The sequence below is a fragment of the Aedes aegypti genome, chromosome 3 (genome assembly GCF_002204515.2).
Source record: "Aedes aegypti strain LVP_AGWG chromosome 3, AaegL5.0 Primary Assembly, whole genome shotgun sequence".
In the NCBI taxonomy this organism is placed as follows: Eukaryota; Metazoa; Arthropoda; class Insecta; order Diptera; family Culicidae; genus Aedes; species Aedes aegypti.
In genome coordinates this window covers 389,419,390-389,438,205 of record NC_035109.1, presented here as the reverse complement: position 1 = coordinate 389,438,205, position 18,816 = coordinate 389,419,390, and the positions used below count along the sequence as shown (strand labels likewise).

General features: G+C 39.8%; 2 protein-coding genes across 3 annotated transcripts; one reads left to right on the top strand and one right to left on the bottom strand.

Moving 5' to 3' along the window:
- The first annotated feature begins 23 nt into the window (after window positions 1–23).
- Window positions 24–15,028, top strand: LOC5568975 (ATP-dependent DNA helicase Q1). Of its 2 annotated transcripts, XM_021854032.1 has the most exons (4): window positions 24–116; window positions 179–882; window positions 1,142–1,844; window positions 14,074–15,028. In XM_021854032.1, the coding sequence occupies exons 2-4, from the start codon at window positions 207–209 to the stop codon at window positions 14,945–14,947; spliced, it is 2,253 nt and encodes a 750-aa protein (XP_021709724.1). In that variant the 5' UTR covers window positions 24–116; window positions 179–206; the 3' UTR covers window positions 14,948–15,028. The 2 variants fall into 2 exon arrangements, with proteins under 2 accessions (XP_021709724.1, XP_001652627.2); XM_001652577.2 differs by having other exon boundaries at window positions 29–882.
- Window positions 14,967–18,715, bottom strand: LOC5568974. Its single transcript, XM_001652578.2, has 2 exons — window positions 17,762–18,715; window positions 14,967–15,213 (listed from the first exon to the last, which is right to left on the bottom strand). The coding sequence occupies exons 1-2, from the start codon at window positions 18,606–18,608 to the stop codon at window positions 15,026–15,028; spliced, it is 1,035 nt and encodes a 344-aa protein (XP_001652628.1). The 5' UTR covers window positions 18,609–18,715; the 3' UTR covers window positions 14,967–15,025.
- Between the last annotated feature and the right edge of the window lie 101 nt (window positions 18,716–18,816).

The window sequence follows — 18,816 nt, the reverse complement described above, 5'->3', positions numbered from 1 at the left end:
TCACTGGGAGCCAGGGTAATCTGTCAAAACAGCGCGCATCGAAAACATCTCCCGTGCGCGAATCCTTTCGATTTGTTTGGATCTGAACCATCTGCTCGCACATTTGGAAATAATCGGTTTTTGAAGAGTTATTTATTTGCAACCTGCTTTTAAATTTGATGTAAGTTTTCCTCAGTAGTTATGCAGTGAATCCGAAACCCTCAGTGATGCGAACAAACGACGAGCAGTCTGCGGACAGGGAGCGGGCTATCCCACCCGAACAAATCGATGTCGAAACCCGGCTGAAGGCGGTCAATCGGGAACTGGATGAAATCGGCGTGGAGTTAAGCCGGCTGAACGCTCGCCGGAAAAAGTTGCTGGAGCTGAAAGAGAAGCTACGCATCCAGAAGCAACAAGAACAGTCCAACATCATCGCCAAGAAGGACTGGGAATCGGAAGAGTTCGGCTGGTCCAAAGAGGTTCGGAGGGTGCTGAAGGAAATTTTTCACATGGCGGACTTTCGGGCACAGCAATTGGCCACGATAAATGCACTGTTGGCCAAGCAGAACGTTTTGCTGCTGGCACCGACCGGAGGCGGGAAGAGTTTGTGCTACCAGCTGCCGGCTGTGGTTAGCAAAGGGATTACGCTGGTCGTTTCACCGTTGATTTCCCTGATGGAAGACCAGGTTTGGGCGCTGAAGAAGCTGGGAATACGGGCGGAGTATTTGTGCGGGACTTCCGAGAAGGAACTGGTCAGCGCGGTGCATAAATATCTGCGGGATGGTGATGATGGAAATTTGAAGATACTGTTCGTCACTCCGGAGAGGATTAACCGAAGTGCCCGGTTTAAGACCGCGCTGCAGAAGTGCTATAACATCAAGAAGCTGGCCCAGATCGCTATTGGTAAGCTTGTTAGGGTAGAATGTTGATTTCACTAGTTTACAGAATAATATAAAATACATGGACTTTGGTGTTAAGGCTTCATCTTCAATACAATGCTGATTTGACAAATGTGGTAAGAAAAATCTAAGCAGAACCCTACAGACGTATGATTGGATGTTTTGGTATTTTATTTGACTCAAAATATGTGTTTTGCAGTGTAGGTTTGAAGTAACTTAAACTAGTGTTATGGACGATCATTTACCCGATTGATATCTTCCAGATGAGGTCCATTGCTGCTCGCAATGGGGTCACGACTTCCGAACGGACTACAAAGAGCTGGGGATCTTCAAGACGCTGTTTCCAGATGTCCCCATTTTGGGAGTAACGGCTACTGCGACGACCAAGGTCATCTCCGATGTTCAGAAGATGCTGCAGCTTAGTGAATGCCTAACGTTGAATGCGCCCTTCAATAGGCCCAACCTCTACTATCACGTGCTGGAGAAGCCCAACGATAAGGAAGAGCTCTACGATCTGTTGGCGGATCTTTTGAAGCGGAGGTATCACGGTATGAGTGGGATTATCTACACGTTTACGGTCAAAGAAACGGCGGAAATTTCGACAGAGCTGCTGCAGCGGGAGGTAAAGGTTTTGCCCTATCATGGCCAAAATATGGACCCCAAGCAGCGTAGCAGAACTCACCAGAAGTGGATCGACAACGAGATCCAAGCAGTGGTGGCGACGACCGCTTTCGGGATGGGTATCGACAAGCCGGACGTTCGCTTTGTGATCCATCACACCATGAGCAAAACGATGGAGAACTTCTACCAGGAAAGTGGTCGGGCCGGGCGGGATGGCAAACGAGCGGACTGCATTTTGCTCTATCGGCTGGCGGACATGTTCCGGATTTCGACGATGTCGTTCTCCGAGTATGGCGGACTGGACAATTTGTACTCCATGGTGAAGTACTGCATCAATGGGAAAGAGTAAGTATTTGGTGGGTAGAAGGGAAATGCAAGATTGGTAGCGATTTAGTGTCTTGGACATCGGAACTTTAGAGACCGAACAGGACCCAAGAAAATGAAATAAAGTCACTTTTTAGAGACTTGGTCACTATTAAAGTCTCTTTTTTTCCTTCATTTGCTTGCAGTGAATTCAGAAGTTTCTTCCAAAATTTCTAGAGATAAAGCTTCGGAAAATCTTCTGCTAGTGTATTATAATTAAAAATATTTTTCTGAAACACTTTTAGGGACCCCTCCAGGGATCTCCAAATATTCCTCCATCAATTCCCACAAAAAATCGTCCAAAAACTGGATTCTGGAACGTCCAAATTTGATTCCGAACAATACTTCATTATACTATTGTGAATATTTTTAACAAGCCAGAAAGAACTTTTATTGGAAGCATCTCAACTACCTGATTTTCTGTTGATTTTGGCTTCCCAGAAGTTTATTATCGGACTCTTAGAAAGATATTTAGTTAACTCTTGGCAAGATTCTTTGTAAGTTTAGTGGACTCCAGATGATTTTAGCATAAGTATTGCACTATCTGATTGTACACACGTATAATAATTTGTAGAGTTCTCTGTATCTATCTGAAGTACCTGATCACTTAATTACACCTTCATATTCCTCAGCTTTTGCAAGGACTTAGCCAGTTGATCTTGTGTGAGAGTCAGGAGTTAGTTTCAAATTGCTGACTTAAATAACGGAAGGGATGGGGGCAACTTTCATACAGCTGTCTGAAAATGTGCCACTTACGAATGTTTGTGAATTGCTTAGTTTCAATGTTATTTTTAATGAATTACAGGCGCGACTTTTGGGTATGTCGGCCAAAGGTATCTGCTGGTTCATTATGAGATTTTTGGAAGGCTTCCATAAACATTCATGTCGAGACAATCCATTTTAGGGCTTCGCGGAATGTTTGTAGAACTTTAAAAGGGGTCGCAGCTGCAAAAAGGTTGAGAACCACTGTTCTAAATGCTCCAGACAATCTTGCGCGTCGATTCCACACGTTCTTCAGAAGTTTCTTCTAAAACCTCTCGAGATAAAGCTTCGGGAAATCTTCTACTAGTGTTTTATAATCAAAAATATTCTTTTGAAATATTTTCAGGGACCCCTCCAGGGATCTCCAAATATTCCTCCATCAATTCCTACAAAAATTTGTCCAAAAACTCCTTCAGCGATGTTACAAGGAATGTTTTTTTTTTTAGAAATGTCTAAAGAAAATTCTTATGTAATTTTCACAAGAGTTACCGGAATTTTTTTCCGGGACTATCGTAGGATTTCTCTGTCGCGCTGTTGTACTTTGTACAACAGATATGATATCATTTTGCAACGAAAATATCTATCGACACCAAACCAAAATGTCCCTCCCCTTGGTTATGCGACCTTGCCGCGATGGGAGGGCATAATCCATTAGCCCATATGATGGAAACCAAAGGCGTAACCTGTAGTGGTGGTATCACATTTTGGCACTTTTTGCTTAAAGCCGCGTCATAATTCATATGGCATAGACGCAATAATATCTCGGATGTGATCCAACGGACATTCTGCGTCATTGATAGAATTGATGCCCATTTCAAATAATTAATCTATTCGAAGTGGACATTAATACTATTGGTGACGTTCAGTTTGCCTTTTGGTAACCAGAATGATCCGTAGCCACTCTTACTATTAGCTAGTTAGATACATCGTTATCATATACGACGTAGGGAATACATAGGAACTCTTAGGAAAATGACTAGTAGATTCACTGAGTAGAAATGAGTGGCGACAATCTTATTTTAATATGGTTTTTACATTGCCACCAGAAATACCTCTTCTGTAACAGCGGTATAAATAATCTAATTCCAGCTTCATTTTCGCAAAATTTACAAGTAGAAAGTAGGCGTTGTGAAGCATTGCATTTGCCACCGAAAAGTGAATCATGTAGGAGACTGTAATAGAAGCCCAAGGTAACTTTACTCTTCAATATTCACTATAAAATGACTATGGAAAGTAAGACGCTGAGATCGATCATTAGGGTACACTTGCTAGTTTCGAAAAATTGTTGAACAGACAAGGAAAGCGACTTTTTTCTTTAAGGATATATGAACGTAATGACCAATAAACACTTTTAACAACAAAAAATAAAATTAACTAGAACTACTACTAAACAGCCTAATTTTGTTAAGGTGATTATAAAACGAAGCCAAAATTTGAATTTTCAAGTGCACAAGACGAGGTATCTGACAACAGATCGCATAGAAAACCAATCAACTTGCTTGCTTCCTGGTGGTGACCAATGGGATAGATTTTTAACGCGGAGCGCTGTTTGGTTCTCAAGTCTTGTGCTCTTGAAAATTTGAGGTGTGGCTTCGTTCTATAATCACCTTAAAACTTGACGACAATTGACATTTAAGACTCTAATCTTACGTAAAAGACAGGAGTAATCAGAATAGCACTTGAATGACAAATTATTCAAAACCATTTTGACTAGACAGTATTAGTAATGACACTACTACACAACTATTTCAAACAAAATCTGATGGAGCTGCTGATTTTCACAATGCTTCCTTTTCTCAGAAGCAAGGGAATATGGGCACTTTTCAAAAACTACCACATCACAATACTAATAAAAAAAACAGTGTTCATGTGGGCGCCATTGCCTAGTCCGTCTGAATATTGGTCCTGGTAGAGGGGAAACTTGGCAAAAGCCAGACCGAGGGTTCAGCCTTGACAAGTTAAGCTGTCAGGCAGCTCCAACTGAATACCATACAAAAAAAAAAAATAAAATAAAATATCTATCGACACCAAACCAAAATGTATTCCCCAAGAATCTTCTTAAGAACAATACTCAACTTTTATATACAGTATGGCCCTTTATAATGCGGTAAAATCAACAAATGTACTTGGAAGTCGCAAAATAATGAACGCACTATATACGGTTCGAGTAAACCACAGCTTAAAATCCGTATTTCTCAAAATCCAGATAACTTAGAAACTTGGGGTCTTCAGTAAAGTTGTTCTGGAAATGAAGCGCTATCTGATGGCACCTCATTCAATTCGGAATTCTTCCGATAGGTGGCACTAGTGGGCATTGAAGTTTTAGTTTTGTTTTGCAGATATTTCAGGATCCTGACCACTTAGAAAGATAGTGGCTTCGGCAAAGCAGTTCAGAAGCTCAAGGGCTATCATTATTTGAGGCAAGAAATAGGATTTTTCCCACCAGGCGGCACTAGTGAGCATGAAATTTTTGTTTTGCGGATACTGCAGGATCTTGACTTGTTAGACAGACATCTTCGGCAAAGTTGTTCATAAGCTCAGGGACCATCATTATTTTACCAAATCTCGAACTTAAAGGATTAAACAAAGAAAGCATTTGAGCTACTCCCAGGTATCATTGATAGTTGAAAAGAGGGTTATAAACAAAATGTTAGCTGAATAAGCTGTTATCCAGCTACCAATGTTACTTGGGCTGAACAACTCTGCCGAAGACGACATCTTTCTAAGTGATCAGGCTCCTGAGATATTTGCAAAACAAATGTTTCATGCTCACTAGCGCCGCCTAGTGGCAAAATTTATAATCAACTAGCTCGAACAATGATAGTCCTTGAGTTACCGAACAACTTTGCCGAAGACGCCATCTTCCTAAGTGGTTCCTAAGGATCCTGAGATCTGCAAAACTAAAGTTTCATGCTCACTAGCGCCGCCTAGTGACGAAATTCCGAATTTCTTGGCTAAAATATTGAGAGCCCTTGAGCTACTGAACAGTTTTGCCGAAGACGTCATTTGTCTAAGTGGTCAGACTCCTGGGATATTCGCAAAACCAAGGGTGTTGTACAGAGTACAACGCGCGACTACTCGCGTTACAAAAATTCGCGCGACAACCAAAAGGTTAAATATTGTTCCACTGTCACTGAATTCTACACTCCAAAGATTTCAACTGGAGTCTTTCAAGAAAACTCACAAAGGATTATTCCAGGCTTTTGATGATATAAGTTCAGTTTTTTTTTTTATCCAGGAAACCTTAAGATTCTTTCAGGAATTTCTACGCTGATTTGATTTGTAGTTATTTATTCAACCATTGTCGTATTCGTATTGCTTTAAGTATCAAGTCCCAGTTTCTCCCAAGACATCCATGGATTTTTCAGAAAATTTAAAATTCTTCCATGAATTCCTCAATAAATTCGACGATTCATGATGAAGTTTCAGAAATTTCTTCAACAATTCATCCAGGGAGTGCTTCTGCAGCTCTTTAATCACTTCTCGAATGATTTATGAAATAGAATCTCTATGGACTCTTTTAAAGATAATTAGCATCTTACTACAAACTACTACAGCATTTTCCATCAATTCTATACAAATTGTTTCAGGGATTCCATCCGTTGTTTTTCAAGGTATTCCTCCTAAAAATCCTACAGGATACATCCAGAGGTTTGATTGATTTTTTTTAAATACCAACTTGTTTGTTTCAGGGTTTTCTCCTATTATTTCTGAAAAAAAAATGTTTGGAAATTCTCTGGAAGAGTTTCTGTATAAATTCATTCGAGACTTCCCACGGAAAGATATCCTTTAAGAAAAATCGAATTAAAATTTTGAAGAAATCATATACAGTTTTGAAGGAAATTCCTTCGATTCCTTCAAAACTTTTGGGCGGCATTACTGCAGCAAATATCCATAGATTTATTCATTAATTACGTACTGCAAGAGTTCTTCTATAATGTAATCCAGTTGCTCATTTAGAAAACAATCCTGTTATTATTGCTGATATTGATCCGTGACACATTAAAAAAAAACCCTTATGCATTTTGTTAAACACTTTTCAACTCCAAGCATTCCTTTCGTGGCCCAGGAATCTTTCGAAAATTCACCCTGACACTCTTTTATGAATCTTTCCATTCTGCCCTGAGATTTCCAGGAGTTTTCTTCGGAATTTCTCCAAAAATTGCATGATCGTAGGATATTTGAATTTCTTCAAAGAATTTTGTGAAGGAAAACTTACAGGAAATAAATTTCTTCAGTAAAATTCCAATGAATGGCTTCCACGAATTTCTCAAGGGTTTATTATGAGAATTTCTACATTGATTCCTCGATGAAATTGTTTAAACACTAGTCAACGCGAATCTTTTGTCTCGTCGACTTCTACGAGTTTTTTTCTCAGGTTTTTTTTTTCAAATTAAATAGTTCAGCGTTTGAGTTAGAAATTTTAATGAGATTTCTTTAGTGTTTTCCTCTGTAAGTGCTCTTAAAGATTCTCCTAGGATTGCTTCCGGTAATATTCTTCAAGAGTTCTCAAGAAATTTTATGATGTTTTCCTTCTTCAGAATTAATTTAAAAATTCTTCAAAAACCCTTTCACTATATAAATACATTGGGAATATATCGCCTATGCCTCCTCATGTAATATTGGCTAAAAATGATTACACTAGAAGTTTTCATTGTTGACTTTGAATTAACTCTTCCAAGGATTCCTGTAAAAACTCCGCCAAGAGATTTCTAGAAGTGTTCATTGTTGACTTTGAATTAACTCTTCCAAGGATTCCTGTAAAAACTCCGCCAAGAGATTTCTTAATATTTTCTTATCAATGATGCCTTCTAGAATTTCATCAAAGATTCGTTCAACAGTCACTCCAGTAAATTTCTCAAGCATTTTACTAGGAGTTTGCAATACATTTCTTCAGAGATTACTCCAGGAATTCTAGCAGACATTTCTTTATACTTTCTACAGATTTTTTCCAAACATTTTTCCTGAAATTCCACTATGATTTTTTCTTTGGATAATCAGAACTTCTTTAGTCACATTTTCAGTAAAGCTTACACAAGTGTTATGGCATTTATTTTGGTAATTCTTCAGCGACTTCTTCGATGATTTCTGCAGAAATCCTTTCAAGGAAGTATTTACGGAATTTCACCATATATTCAAGGTAGGATTTTTTCAGATTTTGGTTTTTTATTGATTTTTGTCTAAGATTCTTCAATGAATTCTAGTAAAAATTTCTCCAAAAATCTACCAGCCATTCATGGAAGATTTTTTCTGGTCTATCCAAAATTCCTGGGATAATTCCTCCAACTATTCCTACCATGATTTCTTCTGATTTGTCAATGATTTTTTTAAAGGATATCTCCAGGAACTAGTTCTATGCTTTGTTCAGAGTTTAATAAAGCATTTTTTTTTTGACGTAGGACTACGTCTTTGTTTTCTATATTGGGGTGCACTTTAAAAGTACACGCAAAAAAATTGTGCGGTAAAAACTACCATTTTAGGGGGTTAACTTAAGCGCTCGCACCGGCAATTTTCAGCAGACCAGAAATGCGCTTGATTTTACCATGTCTGTAGTTGGAATCAGATTGTTGTAAATTATTTCTGTCAAATGTACCAGTAATGCCGTTGTGGTGTACCGTAAACATAGTAAATTGGTCTGAATTTCCATGGTAGTTTTAAGAATGGGCGTAGTCAGCTAAAATAGTTATTTTTACCACAGAATTTTTTCCCGTGTACGGAAAACGAGACATGTAACGAAATTAGGGGAGATTTTGAACGTTAATAACTCAGTTGTTTATGAATCAATTATTACGATTTTAGTATCATTCGATCAGAAATGTATCTACGCATCGTTAGTAATATATCCGATAAGTGAATTTTGTTGTTTAACTATTGAAAATTTGATAAATGTTGACCCCTTTCTTATCCAACCAATCACGTTCGAGCACTTTTCGACGGTGTCGCTTCCACTATAAAAGCAAACGGGTCCCTGCTTCTTCCCTCAGTCTTCTTTTTGCGGTCGGACTGTGAACACGGTCGGGCGAGTCATTCTCGCTTTGCTTTTGCACCCGCGTCACAGTCCAATTTGTGTCGTCGGAAGAGGAAGACGCAAGATTGATTTGCGGCGGCGATGACGATGGCTTGGGCGCTTCTCCGAGCGGCAAACTACTGCTGCTCGGAGAAGCGTCCAAGCCATCGTCATCGCCGCTGCAAATTTATCCGCGATCCCAGATTCGACTCGTGATCCTTGGTCCAGCAGCAAGCCCGTTAGGAACCAGAAACCAGAAGCCCCCAGAGTTGCTGATCCGAGGAGATGCTGCTAATCGAGCGTCGGACTGGTGAAATCGCTCAAGCTTTCAAGAGTGAGCATCGTTTCCTGATTTCGACTTGTGCCCGGGGATCCAATACCCGTTGCTGTTGTGCGCCATCCACGTCACGAACCATTCAGCTGGTTCGTCGTATAAGCAAATTCCCCGTTTGACCATGGCAATCAACTGATAACATCCCGTAGTGCTATTTATCTGTAACCGTATCGAGGCTAAGAAAGCCATCGGCCCTTGTCAGGGCCATCAAATTTGTGGAAAAGAGTTGAAAGAATAATTTTTCCGACCTTATTACATCTTTTATTCCTCAATCAATCTCACAGTTTCGTACAAAATTTAATTTGTCATGAATAATTGATGGCACGACAATTTGAGACTATTCTTGGACGCTGCTGCTGTGCCGTCGGGGTGAGTGCTCAACATTTCACAACGATTGTAAACTAGAGTGGCATTTCCAACAGTGTCTTTGATTTGCCGAGCATTTCGATTATGAAAATGATCACATGTAACAACATTGCGACATATTTAGAATGGTTTTCAAGAGAAATTCTGATTGAACAATTTTCATCATTTTGGCACCCATTAATCAGAAATTCACTTTCATACCAAAGAAAACTATTGATTATCAATAGCTAACTAGAGAATATTTAGTAAATGTCAAGCATTCCATCTATTCATGTTTGATCAATTTCTCACGCATTATCATTTTTTGCAATTTGCAAGTAATTCTAAGCCCAAAACATTATTGGCACATACCCATTTTCCAGATTGATCGACTAGAAGAGAAGAGCACGAATGGGAGGAGCATCATCTGCTAATCTAAGGGATTAAAGCATGCTTCCTTCGCCGGATTCGGTTTCATTCCATTTTTGCTTTCGAGCTGGTAAGAGCTTCTCCGAACCTGCTTAGCGAGGAGCACCTCGTAGCCAGAAGCCTGCTGAGCTGTTGATCAGCATCTGGTTTATGAGATTTCGGCTCGTGATAAACTCATCTGTGGTGCAGTCAAGAATCAAGCCCGTTAGGCATCATTACTACTATTATTAGACAAATCGAGCTTTCGGCTTGTGGTATCGCACAAGATTTCAAACTTAAGCTACGTTTTCAGATTTCGACTTCAGCCGTGTGATCTAATACCTGTTGCTGATGTGTGCCATCCACACCACGAAACATTCACCTGGTTCGTCTTATAAGCAGAGAACTTATACAAATTTCTACACTTGCGTTGGGGATTCTTCGTTTAACCATGGCAATCAACTGATAACATCCTGTAGTGCGATTCATCTATGACAGCATCCGAGCTAACAAAGCCTTTGGCTCTTTTCAGGGCCACCAAATGAGTGTAAGAGAGTTAACAGAGTAATATTTCAGACTTTATTTATCACATTGCCAAGTGATGAATAATATTTCTCTCAAACCATAGGATCAACAAAGCGATGACTGAAGCTTTCATTATAATCCTCGAATAACTTCCTATAGACACATTGCTGTTAAATATTCTTTAATTAGAATTACTTTGATTTTGCTTCAGCATGCTGAACAAGCCTCAATCACTACTGTTCTTTCCAATGCTACCTTATATTTCATAGGAGGTTACTAATATAATTTCAAAATGATCATACAACCTGAAGTGAAATTTCACATTTTCATAGATAAATATGACGAATTCATCGGATAAAGATAATGTATATTTGGGACATGATTAAACGTACACTTGGCTGCAAATCGTTATATGCATAAATATTTACGAAAGTTTCGAGCACTGAAAACAGTATGAAGTCAAAACGAGCAACAAGAACGACATCAAATTCAGTTAAATTAACCATCGTGGTCCTACGTCACCAGTTCGTACAACCCCATAGGGATGTACCCTTATAGTTTTTCAAAAAACCAAGACATGTCTCTATGATTTCTTCCATAAGTTTCTGCGAGAATTCTTCATATGAAATCTGCGGATAATACATGAATTTTCAGTGTTTCTCCTGGATTCACGGGTTTCTTAGGATTTCTTTCAGATTCCAACAAGGAATTTCTTGAGATTTACCTTTAAGAATTACTCCCCAGCTTCGTCCTAAGATTTCTTCAGGAATGTCTCCAGTTATTCTTTGAACAATTTCCCAAGGTGATCTCCAGAGAATTTTCCAGTCATTATTCAAGGCAAATGTCTAGTAAATTTTCCAGATTTGATGAACTGATGAAGCTTGTGTAAGTTGTAAACTATCCCTTGATCAACAAAGATCTCTGAATAAAAAATCCTGGGCTGTTTTAGAAGAATTCCTATACAAATTGATCATTTTAAAAAAACGCCCAAATTTCTGTATAATATCCTGCAGAATTTTCTGGAGAAATTCCTTCACATCGGACAAAATCCGTAAAGAAATTTGGGTAGTAAAGGTTGGAAAAATTGCTGTGATAACTACTGTCATATTAACTGGGGTGCAACCTCAAACAAACTTTTGGAGATCCCATGATGAGAATTTTATTCAAGAAATTAATCAAATATCCTTTGGAAGAACTACAGAAGTAATTCTTAGAAGACAAGCTGAACAAATTCCTTGGGGGCTTCCTGATGATGAAATTTCAGGAGAGATTTAGTAGAAGCTATATTCATAACTAAATACTGGACTCGGAAAAAATGAGAAACACAAAAATGATCACCAAAAATTCATTTTAAATCGGATACTTCTCAAATTTTAAGGGATTAACGCAATATTACATCGCTGCTAAGCGGTCTGAAGTGTAAAAATGCTAACAAACTTGCATCTTGTTACCTTTATTCATAGAAGAGAGGATCGATGAAGAAAAATCGATCATGCGACTTACGCCCTTATTCTAGCACACGCTTGAATTATTAGCTACACGGTAAAAAATCAGCACGTTCGATTGAATAGATTGATCACTTGACTCAATTCAAAACACCAATCACCATGATTTGAAGGGTTCTAACCTTGGATTTGCTCTACTGTTTCTAGAACTAGATTCTGAAGTGAAAAGTCATTGATTTTGAACATCATGTCTTTTCTATGAAAGCAATCATTGACAGCTCGTTGTAGAAAGTGATTGAGATCAATTCAACCCCTTTCAACAGATGCGAGTTGGTGTCGAGGTAAGACACTAGACTTGCACTCTGAAGATTGGTGGTTCAAATCTGGGTCAGGCGGAAATGTTCATTTAACTTTTTTTTTTATTTCAAATCAAAACATGCAACGTTGAATTCAAGTGCTGTTACCTTGAATTTGTCAAGATTCAACAGTAGTGCAAATCCAAGTGCAGAACTATTGATAGCATGGTGCTTATTTTTTACCGTGTATGTTTTGGCATAATTTATTTATTGAATTTCTTCCCAAGCTGAATGCTCGTACATTTCTCTTTACACTGCTCATGAGATCTTGGCGAGGCTTTGCCCATCTTTCTTGCACAATTTCTCCCAGGTTTTCTTCAACGCTTCATTGGCTTTGAATGTTTTTTCTACTTTTCTTCAACTTCTTCTTCATTATCGCCTAAAATTTTTCGATCGGACGAAGTTCTGGTGTATTTGGCGGGTTCGCCTCCTTCGGGACCACATTAACGTACTTCGCTTCGTGCCAATCCATTACAGGCTTGGCGTAATGGCACGAAGCGAGTCCGGCCAGAACAGGTGAGAGCGGAGGAAGGGCAACTAACGCTCCTCTCGATAAATCTACCTGTTTATGGTTCCGGTTGTAATGCACAACTTGCTGCACCGTCTGCTCTCGCCATCGCCTGCCACAACAGGTACTTCTTCGCGAAATTGTTCATTCTTCTCTTCCGGAACTTTTCAGCAACCTCCATGCAGGACGTACCGACAAAAAACTCGAGGCTGGAGATTTGTCTGGTGTCCGCCTGGCTTGATCAGCCACTCACGGTACAGCTTCCGCGCACGCAATTTGGCAAGCGTGTTTTGCTTGTCAGTCCAGTTTGGCGCCTTCTTGCCCTTAAAAATGCGTAGCCCAGCCTGCTTCATGGTCTGCTGCACGAACCACTTCGGACGAATTGACCTTTTTGGTCACGTATCGGGTGGAAAGGTTCGGGTTATTCTTAAAGTACTGCCTTATCTGCCGCGCCCTCTCTGGGTATTCTGTTTTTGGGTTTCGGCTGCTTCCAGCGCGCCGCTCGATGTTCTTCGTCTTCTGGAACATCTTCACAACGCGGGATGCGGTGGAATGGTGAATTCCAAACCTTTTTCCGATCCATCTGTGCGACTGACCAGGATTATCGATCACCGCGCCCAAGATTTGCTGGCGTAGCTCTTCTTGTTTCGAATGCATTTTTTGAACAACTTGACAGATCGCGACATATCACTCAAAACTAGTATTACCCAAAATTTCATTAATTTTTACCCACGCGATAAAAATTACACTCAAAATAAAGTGTGGCATTTTTTCCGAGTCCAATTTTTACTTGATAAATGTTTATAATAATACTTAGGAGTAAGCGTGGATTGATATGAAAATGCCTGAAAAAAGTCGTAGATTTTTTTTAGAAAAATCCCTTAACGAATTCCTTTTTTCTGTAATGAACCTTTGATGTTCTTGAAAGAACTCTTATAGGATTCTTTGGAAGATCTCATAGAGTGATGATTAGTGGAAAAATATCTGGAGGAAAACGCATGACATTTTTTTCAGAGTAATCTCTATGAAAATTACTGTAGGAAGTACCGTTGCAGTGCTCTAGGATTTCCGGTAGAAATACCTGTATACACTACTTAGAAAATCATTGGAAGAATTTCTGTGAACAATGGTAGAGTAATCTTCAAAGAAATTTTTGGCAATCTCTGGAGAAAAGATTTCTGGATGGGTTCAAATAAATCTCTGGATAAATCACTGGAAGAATTCCTGAAGCTATTGCTCGAGGAGTCTGAAAATAACTTTAGAATAAACTGTGTCGCCTAAAAGTATCTGAAGTATTCTCTGCAAATGAAATAAGGAAAAAGCTAGATATCATTTTTGATTGGAATAAAGACTAGAAGTCATCCTTCAAAATCAGACTTTTTGAAGACAGGCATGTAAATAGTGACCAGATCTCTAAAAAAAGACCTGCTACCAGGTCTAGAAAAGATTATCGAATGCTAAGTGACGAAAGCTGCTTTAATAGAGATAGAAAAAATAATAATATTCGAATGCCATTTTCAGCTGCCGTCGAGTGCTGATTTCGCGCCACTTCGCCGAGGTTTGGGATGACACACACTGTGACAAGCTGTGCGATCGATGCTTCTTCAAAGACAGAGTGCAGCTGCCCGAACAGGACATAACCGGGCACTATCAAACGTTGCTGGCCATCATTCGGCGGGCGCAAACCTTGCAAACCAAGCTGACCGCGTTGAAGCTGGTGGACGCCTGGTATCACAAAGGTAGCCCTAAGAACCGGTTGGAAACGCCTCCACCTCTGTTGGATCGATTCATCGGGGAGCAGATCGTAGCGCATCTTCTCGTGAACGGGTATCTCAAGGAGGACTTCCAAATTACTCCTTATTCGACCTTCAGCTACATCGTGAAAGGACCGGCCATCCCCAGCAGCGATAGTTTTCGCTTCCAAGGGGCTCGAGTACTTCGAATCCCGAAGGATTCTCTGAAGTCGATAATGAGAAATGATCCGGCGAACTCCACGACAATAACTGAAGACGTTGAACTGGTATCCGTGTCTTCCAACGCGAGTTTTGTCAGCAATAGGAGCGCAGTTAGCACGAGCACTCCAAAGCGAAAAGCCGTCGATTGTAGCGATCGAGAAGAGACCAGCTCGATGAGAAGCGAAGCAAGTGAAATCAGTTTTAGCAGTACGCTTCTAAATGGTCACAGTCGAAAAGAGGGACGAAAACGACGGAAAAATGGTTCCACCAGTAGCAGTTCGAACGAAATCAAGGAAGACCTAAATGCATCGAAGAGCTTCAATGAAACAACACTCACTGCTAAAAACGCTTCCAACAGCACGATAGACAAAGCAGAAGTCGACGACGATGAGGATGTGCAGTTCGTGCCAAACCAGGATGAAGTCATCGTAATTTCCTAGAGTTTTGCAACACGTTTAGTTTTTAATGATTTGAAAATGTTATTCTATTTTCATCGTATGAAATGAACCTGATGGAACTTACATCGCCAGATAGGGCGTCTTACAGTTGAGAGCATTGTTCCGAAAGTGTCCCAGGCTTTGGGTTGCCATCTGCCGGTGTCGTCGCATTGCTTCATGAATTTCCTGGGGAGTGATGGGTTTTACGCCGTCGACGCCTCGACCGTGGGTCACCTCAGGGCATAGGTGGAGCATTGCGTGGGATGTGCCTGGAAAAGGGGAAGATTGATTAGCACGTACTGTAACTGTATTCTCACAGACAAACAGACGTAACACTTAGAACAAATCGCGATCAAAATCATAGTCGCGATAACGTATACGCCCTATGCTAACATCACTGTGTTTGGCCGATGGGCCAACAGGTGGCGGCAGTGTGTAAACGTCAACGTCAGCTTCATGAACAAAACCGATGCGACCGCTGCGGGTGGTGGATTGACCACCCACCATATATTTGAATCGACCGTTAAAAAGGTCGATGGACATTGATAAGAGTGTGGCGTCTATTTGTCTGTGGTCTTACCAAGACTGATAGCGACAAGTGTCTAACATTTTAATCATCTAGAGACCTCATTATTCAAAAAAGAAACCTAAAATATATTTGATCATTTTAGGGGTCGTCCATAAATGACGTAGCTTTTTAGGGGGGAGGGGAGTATTCACGAATTTGTGACGAAGTGTGACGAGGGGAGGGAGGGGTCCTAGCTAGTGGACGTAGCATTTTGAATCAAGTCCGCAAAAAGAAAGGCGCTGACTAAACTTGGGTTATGAAATTATGATTAAGCTTCAAAACATTCATATGACAAGATTGAAAAAATATCTATGAAACTTTAGATTTTCTTGATAAATGCAATCAAACAGATGTTTTGAAGCTTTAAATAATTATGTGAATATTATATTATATTCGCGTCTAAATTAATAAATTTATAAATAAACAAAATAAGTTTAATGAATTGAATAAAAATCAATGCTCTAACTACTGGAGTACATATTTTTTGCCATTTGTTAACATGACATAAAGTCACCCGTTTTAGTTTTATCCATATTTTCTGGTGGGGCTTTATTTATTCAAGAAAATACAATATGCTCTTCTTGGCAAATATTACATTTAAAGCAAGATATTTATTCCGCGAATTATGCCTTCAATGTTGCAGGAAATCTCCACCCAATCAACTCATCATTTGTTTTGATACATCAATGCTCTTGATGGAATAGCCTGAATATTAATGAGGATAATAGATTCGAGTGTTAACTAAATTACCCTATCATTAAATTTTGTTATTAATTCGGTAATTTGAAGAATTTTTATTATTCAACGGTTTCATTATAGGTTGTGTAAGATTATTCAATCGCTAAAATTTTCTAAACATTCCAAATATTTCAAGTGTAATCTTTTATGTTTCTGGCCACTGTTTGCTAAAATGATTTGAAATTGGATAATATTAACGATGATTCATTTCAAGTTTATATATTTTCTTGATCATCTTTATTGAAATCTATTTCCTAACAACGAATAATTTAAAAAAAAACAATCCTCTAATATAACGAAATTTTTGTTAAATATATTATAAAATATATTGGACCCTAACTCGACAGTAACGAGCTTCATCAATCAAATCAATTATTTTTCACATTTTTTAAAGTAAACTTGTTTTTTATGGTAAGAACAGCAATAGTAATATAATTTAGTCTATAAGAAACTGGAAACCGAAACCAAGGAAAATGTTTATTTAAACCTTTTTCTAAATTACTTTTGAGCGCTACTGTATATCAAACTGTTAGAATAGATTATCCTTTCATTTCAGTCAGTATTGTCGCGCGCCCACCAAATCGGAACGCGCGTGTGGGACACGCGACGTGTGACTCGTTCCCGACATAACTGTCATAATGACATGCATGGCGCTGCATTCGTACGATGTTTATGAACACAGCGCACTATTCAAATATTAGTCGCGACGTTTGGAGATTGAGAAAAATTATATTAAAAAAAATGTTTGTCCTTATTTCTGTCGGATCCATAATAATTAATGTCAAACTTTGTATTGAACTTCTGAATTCCAATTTTTTTGTTTCAACCCAAAACAAATAAAAAAATATAGGGGGGTGTGCTCGATATGCTACGTATTTTCCAGGGGGGAGTACCAGCATTTGTGACGAAATGCTACGAGGGGGGAGGGGGGTGTAAAAAATCAGTGAAAAAATGCTACGTCATTTATGGACAGCCCCTTATGGCAAAGTTAAACTTTGAAAATCTGCCTAATACGCCTAAACGTAGGCAATTTTCTTTTAAATAATCATTTGAGAATAAACGGTTTTATGAGCAAAACATTATACTTGCTGTGTTGTATGATATCAAAAATGAGTTCAGTAGTTCATATTTCGGCTTACACAACACTTTAAACACTCAAAGTTGACATGTAGGCATTGCACCAGTGGATTGTTTTACACCGACATTTCCAACTGTATTGCTTAGTCCTACAAAAAGTGTGAATATTTCTTTGCAAAACCGACCAAAAAAAAAAAATACTTCAAAATCATCATTATAAATCTATAAACTAGAAAACATGGAACGTCTGTGGTGTCAGCAAAACCGTCAGCATCCTTGGGATGGTTTTTGGTACCGACCTGATCAAATTCGCCCCACTGATCAATTTGCCCCCCGGATTACGGAACTTTATCGAAGAGTTGCATCAAAATAGCAAGCAAATTGCTTAAAAAAGACCTGGTACTAGCCCTGAATATTACTTCGATTAATATTACCTGACGACGTCACCCGACTGTACGGTTCCACGGTCCGATTGGAAGAATTCAACCTCGTCAGAATGCAGAAATCCACCAGCACCGCAATCGTTTCATGGGCCAAGTATGACAGCGTCAGCAAGCAACTCTGCGAGATAATCACATCCTCCGGAAAGTTCAACCACGTCCTCATCCGGTTCTTCATCGTATTCGTGTTACGGTGCATAAACGAAGTCCTCCGCGCCAAATTGAACTCCTCGTACTGCTTTCCGGCCAGAATCTGCGAGATGCGATCCGCCCGGAACAACCTCCGCACCTTCTCCTCGTCAAACTTCTCCGCCACGTCCCGATCCGAGTCCTCATCCGATTCGTCCAGATTCGAGCCCAAATCCCCCAATCCCGAGAACCGATCCCCGTACAGATCCTTCATCTTCTTCTTCACGAAGGCCATGTCCCGGAAGTACTTCTGCAGCCGCGCCACCCGAACCGGATTCTTTCTCATGATGTACTCAAAGTCCCTCCGGGACAGCACCGGAGAATTCTGCCGGGACATGGCATGATCAATCGCTTCCTGCATGATTCCTCGCAGTTGATGCAGGACGATCTTCTCCACCAGAATAACCGATTCCCGAAGCGGTTTCTCACAATCCCCATACCCTCGCATGATCTGCGAGATTTCATCGAAGAACACCGGCACGTAGTCCCCATTGGCCCCGTCCAGGCCATTCAGGATGCTACTTCCGCTTCCTGCTGTTCCGGGGGTTGTTGCCGAGGGGGTGCCCAAAGTAGTCAGATTAGCGCTCGGATTGATGGCGATGTTGATCGACGGTCGACCCAACTTTTTCGAAGCGCCTTCGCGGGAGGACATTGTTATCACTTAACGTAAAAGCTTAAAAATTGTGTACTTTTTATAATAAACTTTTTTAGTTACTGCACTTCCATTCAATTCGAACGCCGATATGACACTAATCCTTTTTGACTTTTGTTTTGATTCGCTGCTTCGGTGGTGCCTAACGGGTTTAATCAAAATAGAATCGTTGCGGCAGTTGACCTTATTCTAGTACTGCGTTGAGTCT